The following is a 12,810-nucleotide window of genomic DNA, read 5'->3' as shown; positions in this document are numbered from 1 at the left end:
GTAGTGTGACGAACCGCCCCTACAGCATGCATGTGAACAGCGGATTAATTACATATCTAACCATCATACCAACCAGATAATCAACCAGCTTATTCAGGGAGGCAGCTCAATGCTGATAAAGCACTCAGAACTTTGGTTTTAAGGAGTGCTAACGTACGGCTCGCATCAGGTGTTAAAAACCTGTACCAAAACACGGGGAAAGTATTTAAAGCGACTACGAGACGTTTTTACAGGTTATGAAACTGTCTTAATTTAATAGCGATAGACAGAAGCACATCCCGCCATACAGACAGACAGACAGACAGACAGCTGTCAGAGCTGCGGCGTCCTTCAGCAGCAGTTTCTCGCTGCGCCGCCGTTCCCCCGGTGCATCATGGTCACCGGGAGAGTCCGGTACAGTCTGACTCTGCAAACGGAGATATTATTATCGCTATACAGCAGAGCGTTCAGATCCAGTCAAATCAGCACCAGCCGCATGTGTATATACATACAGTAGTTGTTGTGGATTAAATGGAGGCTGGCTGCTGAAAATCTGATGTTTTGGCGCTCGTGATTTTTCTTTGGCGCTGGCTAAAACCTCTTTTGGGGGCGCCAAAACCTTCTCTATGCAGGAAAAACTCTGCATAAGTCAGCTAGATGATGACACAACGCTTTTTCTAAACAACAAAGACCAAATTCCTTTAGCCTTACATACTATAGACTCATTCTCTCAAGCTAGACGCTCTCTGTGTCTGAACCTTGACAAATGAGAACTTATGATCATCCACAATTGTCCCTGCATGGCCTTCATTATACCTGATAAAATATATATCAGATACCGAGGAGTCTGGATAACCAAATGTTCAGATACTACTGAGAAAAAGAACATTCCAAACACTATCGATAAATGTTAAGAAAATATTGAATAATTGGTTACAAGATTTATCAAAGATAAAATATTTTAATTGGAAAAATAACCATCATTACATCAAAAAAGGAGATTTGCTCAAATGTCATGAGGAAGGTGGGATAAAGGCATTAGATTTTGAAATTATGAATGGTGTATTAAAAATGAAATGGCTTCAATATTTTCTAAAGGCACACTGTACAAATTTCTCCCATCTAGCGGTGAAATTGTATTTTGTATTCAAACGAATAGTGCTCTCTAGCGCCTCACTTTTTCAAATGCGTGTTGCAACTAGCCGTTATAGTAGCCGTTATAGTAGCCATTATGGTAGCCGTTACGGTAGCCGTTATAGTAGCCGTTCCCTTTTTTCGGCGACGAGGATTCCTTCTCCCGTGGCTCGGCATAAGTAGGATCCTCCATTATGAACTAAAGTGCTGCGCAGGCTTTCAAATTTGCCGGGGTGGTGACAGGCGCCTCTCCCTGATCTCCGTTTCAACTGATTTCCGTCACGTGACGCTGGCTCTGAACGAAAACGCGTTGGGGATTAGCTAGACAGGCTAGTGCTCTTTGTCTCTATCAGCCATTATAGTTTTTCGGAACGACATGGACGCCTCCTAGGACTTGCCCGTCCAATGTAAATACAGATAAGAAATTCTGGGCTTACGAGGATAAGTCAGATCATTGGCAGAGGTCATTTTATTTATTTTTTATTTATTTATTTTATTACATTTATATAGCGCTTTATCAAAGACACTCAAAGCAATTACCAATGTGTAGCACCCACCCGCCAATGGCACTTATTCAGATAATCCAAAATAATCTAGATAATACACCAACACCTAGATTACAAATTATAAATATTGATTATGTGGATCTTTTACATAAAAGATGCAATAATGCATTTCTAAGGCAGTTGTTTGTATGTATTCTGGTTCAACAAGGACGAAACTTCTCAAAAACTGTGGAAAAACTAAAATATTGGCTATTAGAACTAAATTCCATCCTATATATAAAGAGATGTATTTTAAAATTGTTAATATTTATCCTACAAATGAATGTTTACAAGGTTCAAATTTTATGTTGATAACTGTCACCTCTGTCTTACAGATGTAGAATACAGAGCACCTGTTAGACTTGTGATATGATCCAAAGCTTATTGAAATCATTACATGACAAATCCATGAATATAGATTTAGTTTTTTATTTCAAAACTATCCAGTTAGGAATAATCTTAAAGGACAAAATAATTGAATTCTTGGTTAATAATCTTATAATAATTACTAAATATTATATACACAAATGTCAGTTTGCAAAGACTCCCCAGTGTGAAATGCACTACAAAACAAACTTTCTATGCTCAACAAATGTATAAAAAGGTCAGTAGCGCCCAAGCCAGGAAGCTCTGTACACTTATGTCTGAATTTAACCTTTTCTAGCCCCTTATTGCTCCCTTTTTATTTTACTTTTATATCTATATACGTGTGTGTATATAGTGTATATGCATTTTTGCTATGATATTCTTTAGCGTATTGTATCTTGATACTTAAACTTTACTTGTTATTTACTACGGTCATCATTCACTGACAAGTTATTTCCTATAATGGATACTTATGAATATTGTTAAAAGAAAATATTCAGTTTAGGAGGTGTGACTGTATTACTGATAGAATTCTACTTGAATTATCAAACATTGAGTTTGTCATTGTAATCTTTCTTTGTGTTCTAAATAAAGATGTTTAAAAAAAAGAAAAGAAAAAAATATAGGAAAACTACTGGCGGTCGCGGACATAGATATATATAAATGCCTTTTTATCTATGGTCGCAGGTGCCTTACTCCGCCTCTGATTGGCTTACCCTGGTACCTCAACCAATCCCACTCCTCATGCCTAAACCTAACCAATCCAACCAACGAAGGCAACAAGTACTAGCCAATCAGAGTAAAATGCCTTCGCCATCCCAGGAAACGAAAGTAGGCTCGTTCGAGATGAGCCCAAGGGGGTAAGCTTCGCTTCAGAACTCAAACCATCTATGGCACCATTTTGTTGCTAACTGGCCATCACCTCCTGTTAGCATTCCGCTGACCGCCATTTTTTTTTTACGTCACTTGACTGCGAATAACTTTACATCAGAAATGTTTGAAGACTCTATTTGTCCGTTGTTTAGTTCCAAAGAAACACGAAAATGTATAAAAGGCTTCATTACCTTGTAGCTCACGTTATGGCTCCGTAGCAGACGTTTTTGTAAAAATAAGCTAACGATTGTGTCATAACCAAGTGACTTACTGTCGCATAGTAGAGGAATTACCGTATAGTACAGGAGAAGCTCGCAGGCAGTTTCGACTTACATGAGCTGTTTAGTTTTAATTACTAATGTTAACTAGCATGTTAGTTAGCAATAATTAGCCTGTGCCCATGTTATCTCCTTACATCCACCTACACTCTCCGTATCTGTAAGATTGGGAATGATTGAGATTTCTCTTGGCACAGCTACCAGAAGACTTACAACTTTCAGACACGTTGCTCACGTCACATTCTCTCAGTTGGAGGCCGCGCAGTAAAGCTGGCCATCACCGGAAAAGTGCTTCTAATAGCCTTCACTGGTCTCCGTCCAGAGCAACGGGGTCTATTGGTCCATTATATACTGTCTATGGATGAGCCAGATCCATAGACAGTATATAATGAACCAATAGACCCCGTTGCTCTGGACAGAGACCAGTGGAGGCTATTAGAAGCACTTTTCCGGTGATCTCTTGCTTTACTGCGCAGCCTCCAACTGACAGAGACAACGTAAATGTGACGTGAGCAACGTGTCTGAAAGTTGTAAGTCTTCTAGTAGCTGTGCCAAGAATAATCTCAATCATTCCCAATCTTACAGATACGGAGAGTGTAGGTATATGTAAGGAGATAACATAGACACAGGCTAATTATTGCTAACTAACATGCTAGTTAACATTAGTAATTAAACTTAAACAGCTAATGTAAGTCCAAACTGCCTGCGAGCTTCTCCTGTACTATACGGTAATTCCTCTACTGTGCGACAGTAAGTCTCGTGGTTATGACACAATCGTTAGCTTATTTTTACAAAAACGTCTGCTACGGAGCCATAACGTGAGATACAAGGTAATGGAGCCTTTTATACATTGTCGTGTTTCTTTATAAATAAACAATGGACAAATAGAGTCTTTAAACGCTTCAGATGTAAAGTTATTCGCAGTCAAGGACGAAAAAAAATGGCGGTCAGTGTAATGCTAACAAGAGGTGATCGCTTCGTAGCAACAAAATGGCGCCATCGGAGGTTCGCGTTCTGAAGCGAAGCTTACCCCTTGGCCAGATCTGCGCATAATCAATCACCAGCGATCGCCGCCCAATGCATGCCGGTTTGATTCTTGTCCGACTTGATCCCGACTTGCTCTGACGTCATGCACACGTGGGCAACGATAATCTCACGAGACCAAGGCGGCTGCAGTTCTGAGACGCAGGTAGCGCAGTTGCTTTTCACCAACAGCAAGAGCCAGGCGGACCCAGGTGGACCCAGGGCATGCTGGGAAACGCCGGCCTCTCAGCTGATCGAACAGCTGATTGGTTCAGAATCGACTCAACATGATGACGTTTTATATAAACTTTTTATTGATTTTGAATCGGAGGGATTTTAACTGCTATTTGTCTGATTTAAAGGCTTATTCTGTACAGAACACATGTTGTGAGGCTGATAGTGATGTTTAGAAGTCAGAGAGACTAAATCTGTTCAGATTACAGATCATCTACAGTCTGTTGGTAATTAAAATCAGCAACAGATCACATGTAGAGAATTTCGACAGCTACTCTGTCATAATAAAATCAACTGGAGACTGTGTAGGAGCTGATATATGAGTCTGATAACATTTTATTAAATCGGAATCGGACCACAGTGTTTGTGTCACTTCTTGTTCAGCCTGAAGGCTGCTGGAATCAGCTGGAAAACTGTCCGACTTGAGAGCGGAGTTTTGTCACCGCCCCCGGCTGCTGCCGCCTGCTCTCGTCTACTTTACAGGCGAGGCGCAGTTCATCTCGATCGAGCCTAATGTGTTTTCCCATCTGGAGCTAACCTTCTTATATACTGTTTATGGAGCTAACGGGAGCTAAACCCTTTTATAGGCTACATGTCAATGGCTAAACCTCACTTAATACATAATACGAGCTAACGTTACTTGTTTGCTAACAGCAGTGGGAGCTTATGTCGTTGGTTTATTTGTGCTACTTCGAGGAAACATGTTTGGTGTTAAACTTTGGGTGACTCTCTTCTGTCTTCTGACTTTAAATGGATTAATACTCGGACAGGAACACGGTAAGAAACTGGTTTCAGATGTTTATCAGTTCGTAGTTCAGTCTTTGTATTGCTGACCCTTCACAGCATCTCCCAAGGTACTTATTCGTACGTAGTTCTCTACGACCTGTCCCTTGATACTACTCTCATGGGTAAATGGCTTGTTCCTTAGCTACATAAAATATTCATGTCCTTACTTTTTGTTACATTGAGATGAAGGAATTCACTTTCAACCTTTGCTAAAAACCATCAGCATCAACACAGTGTGATCTTATAAATATTGATACAAATTAATGACAAGACCCGACTTCACATAAAGCGTCCTCGTGGTTCATTTGATGTCAATTTAAAGCCACAGTAGTAATGTAACCATACGTGGAAGACTGTATGGCTGCAGCCTGGAGCGTCCCATGTCATTACGTCCCGTATCTGCCATCCCCAAGCTTCTACTTTTCAAAATAAAAGCTGGCGTCTGGAATAAAATACTTTACTGCTTTCATACTTTTTTTTTTAAAAGACACTGCTGTGTACCTTAAGGAAAATCACAGAAAGAAACCATCAGAGTCTGTAGGCTAACCATAAATTGCTGACAAATGTCAACCTACGCTGATGCAGCTGGTTTCATCAAATGTAACATGAGTCATTTTGTACCCACCACTTTCTTTTGAAAACCTCGAGCTCAATTTGGTAAAAAAAAAAAAAAAAGTCCATAACACATATAATTCTTGAGCGCCAGTAGCCAAAAAATCCACAACAATCTCTTTCCCCACAGGGCAGGCACACACACACACACACACACACACACACACACAGCCGCTCTGCTGCTGCGCTTGCTGCACACTTCTCTCGTTCACAACGCTGCCTGTCGGGACATTCTGCTTAACGTTAAAAAACTTAATGTGGTTTAATGTACCTCAACGACAATCAATGATCACCAAATTTCTCATGGCCATATATTGTAATGAACACTTAAGCCTGTCAAAAGAACTAAACCGAAATCCACGATTATAAGTTATCTCACATTAACATTTTCTTCTTCATTGGCCCCTATGGCGAGGAAAAAGCTTGTACCTATGTTAACTAAATTTCTCTCTTATATTGCTCCTCATAACCAACTGTCAAAAAATAGGCCTTTTTTTAATTTATTTTTGGCCTGGCCGACCCATAAAGAACTTACAGCGGCCCATTGGTTAATTTTCTTTATTGGCACTGGCCTGACCCAATCAAATCCAGGAACCCCCTTTCCCCACTCCGGGCCGCAAAATTACAAATCCCACTATGGCCACGCCTCCCGGCCCAGAGACACGAGCTGTAATAGTTATGCTATAGTTATTCACGTTAAAATGGACAAATGACCACTAAAGTGCAAGGGAGGTGCACATAAATACAGGAGAAAAAGATTAAGAACCTACAGGCGGATTCCTCAAAATGTGCCAAAATTTCTGACATGTTTGGGGCTGTAGTAGCTGCTCAGCTCAACATCAGCATTACCTGAAGTAGAGGAGGAGGAGGAGGGGTGGCTGGCTGGCTATACAGAGAAGCAGAAACAACTTCATGACAGGGAAGAAGCTGAGGAGGAGGAGAGTGACCATGACAGGACCACAGGAGCGAGTGAGTAAAAGATGGAAGAGACGACGTGGTAAGGAGTAGGCAAAATTAACAGGGACTCTCAGGAAGGGAGGGAGGGAGGCTGTGGGCTGTGGCTGTGGCTGTGGCTGTGTGTGTGTGTGTGTGTGTGTGTGTGTGTGTGTGTGTGTGTGTGTGTGTGTGTGTGTGTGTGACGACATAACGATAACAAGCAGTTTGTCTGTAACATTAAAGTTAGTGGCTGTCAGGTAACCTAACTGTTTAAGCTTACATGGAAAATGCTAGCGGTTAGCCTGTTGGCTAGCTGAAAGGTTTGTGTGATCTATAAAATCAGTGTTGATACAAGCATCAGTGTTCCTTAAATGGCTTAATTAGCTTCTCTTGTATTGGTGCTCTTTTCCAGGGCATATACTACTCTCAGATTTATTGTAGCTTTTGGGAAGGGTTATAGTTATGGTTATTGTATTTAGAAGACACTTGTGTCCAAAGCGACAAAATATGAATTTTACAATATTTAAAATTAACAGTAAACTGTTTTTAAAGTTGCTAAGCCAATATTAAGCAAAATAGTAATAACAATGATGGCAATACAATATCAAATATCAATAATAAAAATACCATAAATATACAAATCATAACTCTTAGAATTAATGAATTATTTAAGTGTAAGATCAACAGATAAATCTTGAGACCCCTCTTGAAGGATCCAAAATGATCACATGAAGGCAGAACACTAGGCAACTCTTATCATAGAATGCACGCATATTTTAAGAGGACTGTCTGCAGGGAATGTGTCTGACCAATCACGGTGGGTGTGGGCCGCCTGGACAAAGATGCCAGGGCCAATGTTTTGTCCCAGTCCAGCCCTGCCTGTGGTTGCACTGTTACCTCCACACAATGTTCCTGTTTGGTTGTTTTTGGTTGTTCTGAGTGCAGTTTTGAAATGTTTATTTAAAACAGTTCCATTTACGTTTTTGAAGTAGCATATAAAAGGTTTGCAGTCACTTGATTTAGATTCACTCAAAAATGATTGGTCTTATAAAATCTAAGTAAGATAAACAACATAGCAAGATAATATATTTATTTTTAGGCTGATATCAATTTTGCTAAAAACTATAATTTTGTGCTTGATTTCATTTTTTTAACTGTATTAGGTAAAAATACTTTAAACAAGAATCTATCGATTTTCACAACTAAGACCATTCACTTCTTTCATTTCCCTTCTAACAAGTGGCTCAATCAGTTCAGTGTTTAAATCCAACCGTTACACCCCCCCGCCAGTAGGGGAAGACCGGGCCTCTGCTCTCAGGTGACCGATTCAAGTCCTGTCCTCCGGTCTTCCGTTTGATACGATCACACGGACAAAGAAAGAAGATTCCATTTGCTTCGCCAAACGATCTCACGAAAAAGTAAGTGAAATACGTTACAGTTTCATGATGTTATGGTTGTAATGCAACGATTTGGGGTAAACCGTAAGCCCTTTCCCTCGTAGTGCTTTGTTATATTCCGGTTTTGATCAGGTTGGCCAAAAAAGGTTCAACAACTCACTTCAGCATTTGTTTTTCCCCTCCTCGCCATCTTGCCAGTCAAGCAGCGACTTGTTCAAAACTGTTTCTTTTTGGTAAACTCCTTGTGCACAAACAATGTTCTCAATGCTCGAGTTCATGTGTAAATCCCCTGGTGAGACTTTGTGCAAAGTTCCATGTTGTGTCGAGCCTTCTTAGTGTTTTACATATAGTGATTTTGATGTGATAAAAGTAGCCCCTAGTTCTCCCATTCAAAAGGCCATTTGACCTGAAAACAACAATACGATTAATGTTAAATGAGGCGTTTCCGTCCTAATTATGCTTTTAAACGAAAGTTTGACTCTGGTACTTTCACAAAAAGATCCTAGGTTGCATTGTGGCGAGAGTTACGCTTTAAATGGACTTCATATATATTGCACTTTGTTTGCTGCTGTGCAAGACGTGTATGCTTTGCCACATTGTATGTTTTGTGTCATCGTGTTAACCTGCTTGCGTTGTTGTTACAAATAAGACATACCAGCTCTTTCAATTAGTTTTAGTGTACAGTACATACATGATAGCCAGGACAATCGGTCATTTTAGGCAAGTCACTCGGCGGCCACCTTGCAACGTACTTTGGGCAGTTATCGGCAAGCTATTTTCCTATTTAAGTGATTGGGGAAGCATGCAGGAAGAGACGGAATATGTGTAGGCTACACAGCTGCCATACTGGCTTTACAACCCCATGCATTTCTATGGATGCTGTGTCTCCCCATTAGAAAGACTCTGGGCTACAATGCAAAAGTCCTGAGAAATACTGTCACATACAATGTTTATGTTGTAATGTTTGTTTACACTGTATACATTCAAATATTCTTTTTGCATATATAAATTGTATGGTCTTTTATTTCAGATGACTCCGGTCCACAAGCAAGAAAGCGTTCCAGGACGGAGCGTGTGTGTGGAAGCCCTGTCTGTAAGTTAACATTTATACATGCATTTAAGAAACCAGAGTCCTATTCCTACCATGGAACTACTGACCCTCAGCCTGGTGCTTATCATGGGACTGTTCTGATGGGTTTGTCTCTTCCTGCCTTTTTTTCAGGTCAGTAGACATCACTGCCTCCACCACCTGCATGTAAGTTTTTTTTTGTTTGTTTGTTTTTTGCGATTGTCTAATGTAACAGAGTAGTTATGCAATGGCATTTGCAAGAACCCTGCCATAAATGAACTGACCAATATTCATATCTACTTTCTTTTTAGATGAGTCCACACCACACAGGAAACCAGCCGGTCGCCCAGAGCTGGATGGGTGTATTCTAACACGAGCTCGGCCTGCCACTTCATCTTGGGACCCAGTTGAAGGTACAGTGGCTTTTGCATAACTTAAATTAGAACAGAACTGACTTCTCTTACAAAATGAGATTGTACAAGCTGTTCCACGTGTATAATTTGTGTTTCTATATGTTTTACAGCAACTTTTCCTGACAAGCCCAGAGGTTGGACCGGAGGTACGGCCATCCGTCGCATGCTATGGCGAGTGGCAACCAATGACGTTCTAAAACAGTATATCCTGCGGGGCAGAAAGGGAAAGAAGGCCTTCCAGGAACTGACTATCTGCAGGGTTATAACAGGCAGGTGTTACTTTATTGTTCACATCAGTATTATGCTTAGTTTGGTTAATAAAAGGTTTTAATTTGACTTGTAACGTTGCTTCATTTTGACTTCTACTCTAGCGGTCTCCCAGAAAAACTTCCCCGTCCTGCCTGCAGCAGACGTGGAGGACTTGATTGAGCAAGTGCTGAAGTTTGCCCCACACAGACGGTAAGTTGAAATTCTTCTGTGATGTTAATAATAATCATAATAATCAAACACTATCAATATTTGTGATCAGAATAAAAACAGGGTTGTTAGTCAAGCAATTTGTCTTGCTTTTGTTAATGTGTTTATTCTTAGTATGACATATCCAACTTTTGTTTCTTTCTTTTTAGGTCAGCTGAGAAGGACTGAGCCTTCAAAACCATGGAGCTCTATTTTTTATTTTTTTTGCAGAAGCAAGAGCTGTTGGCCATCTTCTCCACTGCTGCCATCCTCCTGCCTCCTCCCCTCCTCCTGCCCTCCTCCTGCCTCCTCCCCTCTGGCTGGCCCTACAGATCCCTGCACACAAAAACAACCAGACACAAGAACAGCTTCTTTCCCTCTGCCATCACTCTCCTGAACTGCTGAGAAGTGGGCTCATCCCCACTTTGGCCATTCACCTACACATTACATACTTTATCATTCCAATATGCATATTGCACAATACATTTGCACTATTACTTTGCACTCTACATCTTTATCTATTTTGTATGTTGTTTATTCTTCTTTGTATATTGTAAATTAAAGTTTTAAATCCCATCAAGTTTGCCTGTTCATTCATTCCTGCTAATATATAATAATTCATTCCTGCTCATGCAGACGGTTTAAAGTAATAATACAATTGGTATCATTGTTGTTAAAGTTTGTTAAAGGTTAGGGGACTGTAAAAAAGAACGTTAGGGGAACGTTCCCTGAAGGTTGCAACGTTAGGGGAACTTTCCATAAAGGTTACAACGTTAGGGGAATGTTCCATAAAGGTTACAACGTTAGGGGAACGTTCCATAAAGGTTGAACGTTCGATGTAACCAAAAATGAACGTTCCCAGAACGTTCAACCAACTTTCCATAATAACCAAAACCTAACCAAACCTAACCTTCAGGGAACATTCGCGCAACCAAAAACGAACATTCCCAGAACGTTCTGGGAACCAAAAATTGTTAGCTGGGTGAGAACCGTGGGGAGTCAACCACAGCTGCTCCGCTGCCCTGCTGAAAATGTGAAGCAGAAACGCATCAGATGTCAGATAACGTCCATAATAATAGGACTTTGGGTTTGATTTTTGACAGTTTTCAGTGGTTAGGAGAGAGAAATTTGGTAAGCGTGACATGGGACGCTCCGGGCTGCAGCCTTACTCGCCTTTTGTTTTTGTCTTAATGTTGTTGAAATGCCTTGTCATGTGATTTCCACTGCACCCTAATTTCCCTACGGGGACAATAAATTAACAAACATTTGCCTTGGAGATTGGAGCATACGTACACAAACAAACATATATTAACGTAAGTAAGAATAGAAAATAAACAATAAATACAGAAACAAATGTATTAAAAAATAGCTGTTCAAGTTAGTTTAAGCTCTGTGTGGAATGGGCATGTATAGTCAATTCAATTCAATTTTATTTATAGTATCAAATCATAACAAGAGTTATCTCGAGACACTTTACAGATAGAGTAGGTCTAGACCACACTCTATAATTTACAAAGCCCCAACAATTCCAGCAATTACAGTAATTCCCTCAAGAGCAAGCAGTGGAAAAACTCCCTCTTGGGAAGAAACCTCGGACAGACCCAGGCTCTTGGTAGGCGGTGTCTGACGGGCCGGTTCGGGGTGTGATGAACAGTGGCAATAGTAGTCACATTAATAATGGAACAGTGACTGGATGTAGCGGGAAGCAGCAGGGTTCAGCAGGAAGCAGCATGACATTGTAGGGCACCGCTGAGCTCGGCAGGGAGTGCAGCAGGACCACGGCGACAGCTGGAACCAGGATCTTGGTGCCAACGTTCTCCAAGGAAATACGCTGGGGGAAAAAACATAAGGACTCCGGGGAGTAAACTCCCCAGAAGCTAGGATTAGTAACAAGCATTTCTGGGACGGGATACACACAAATAGTAATAATAATAGTAATAGAAAGGGAGAGGAGAGAGCAGCTCAGTGTGTCAGAGGAAGGAAGTCCCCCGGCAGTCTAGAACTATAACAGCGTAACTAAGAGAGACAGGTCATAAGGAGAGGTAGCTTTTTCGGGCTTAGAACTCTCCCCCTGCCGGATCGGGCTTGGCTGGGCCTGTCTCCCTCTACTTTGTTATGTATTATTAATCTAACAATTATGAAGAGAAGCAGGTGGGCCAGTTAGGTGAACACTGCAACTCCTCACTCCCTAACTATAAGCTTTATCAAATAGGAGAGTTTTAAGTTCATTCTTGAAAGCGATTACAGTTTCTGCCCTCCGAACCCAGATCGGGAGCTGGTTCCATAGGAGAGGAGCCTGATAAATGAAGGCTCTGGCTCCCATTCTACTTTTAAAGACTCTAGGTACCACCAGTAACTCTGCATTCTGGGAGCGCAGTGCTCTAGTGGGACAATAGGGTATTAGGAGCTCTTCTAGATATGATGGTGCTAGACCATTTAGAGCTTTGTAGGTCAATAGAAGGATTTTAAACTCAATCCTGGATTCAACAGGAAGCCAGTGCAGAGAAGCTAATACAGGAGAAATATGATCTCTTTTCTTAGTTCTTGTGAGAACACGCGCTGCAGCATTCTGGATCAGCTGGAGAGTCTTAAGGGACTTATTTGAGCAACCTGACAGTAGGGAATTACAATAGTCCAGCCTGGAAGTAACAAATGCATGGACTAGTTTTTCAGCGTCGTTTTGAGACAGGATATTCCTAATTTTAGCAA

General features: G+C 40.9%; 1 protein-coding gene and 1 long non-coding RNA gene across 4 annotated transcripts in view; both read left to right on the top strand.

The window, feature by feature from the left end:
• The window catches only part of LOC114554894 (CD276 antigen homolog), a 40,510-nt gene that overhangs the window by 15,549 nt on the left and 12,151 nt on the right, over nucleotides 1-12,810 (top strand). The window contains exon 1 of one of the 3 annotated variants that reach the window (XM_028576967.1): nucleotides 4,922-5,209. The exons of 1 other annotated variant lie outside the window; for it this stretch is intronic. In XM_028576967.1, the coding sequence (XP_028432768.1) occupies nucleotides 5,134-5,209 (76 nt within the window). In that variant the 5' untranslated portion in view covers nucleotides 4,922-5,133. Of the gene's footprint in view, nucleotides 1-4,921; nucleotides 5,210-6,747; nucleotides 6,828-12,810 lie in introns of those variants that run through there. One more of the 3 variants, XM_028576969.1, reaches the window with a different exon arrangement.
• Nucleotides 9,385-9,908, top strand: LOC114554896 (uncharacterized). Its single transcript, XR_003692489.1, has 3 exons — nucleotides 9,385-9,418; nucleotides 9,544-9,645; nucleotides 9,756-9,908. It is a non-coding gene; the product is annotated as an uncharacterized LOC114554896 (long non-coding RNA).

Source organism: Perca flavescens, chromosome 4, assembly GCF_004354835.1.
Source record: "Perca flavescens isolate YP-PL-M2 chromosome 4, PFLA_1.0, whole genome shotgun sequence".
Taxonomy (NCBI): Eukaryota; Metazoa; Chordata; class Actinopteri; order Perciformes; family Percidae; genus Perca; species Perca flavescens.
The sequence above is the reverse complement of the archived record's forward strand: the minus strand, read 5'-3'. Positions and strand labels throughout refer to the sequence as shown.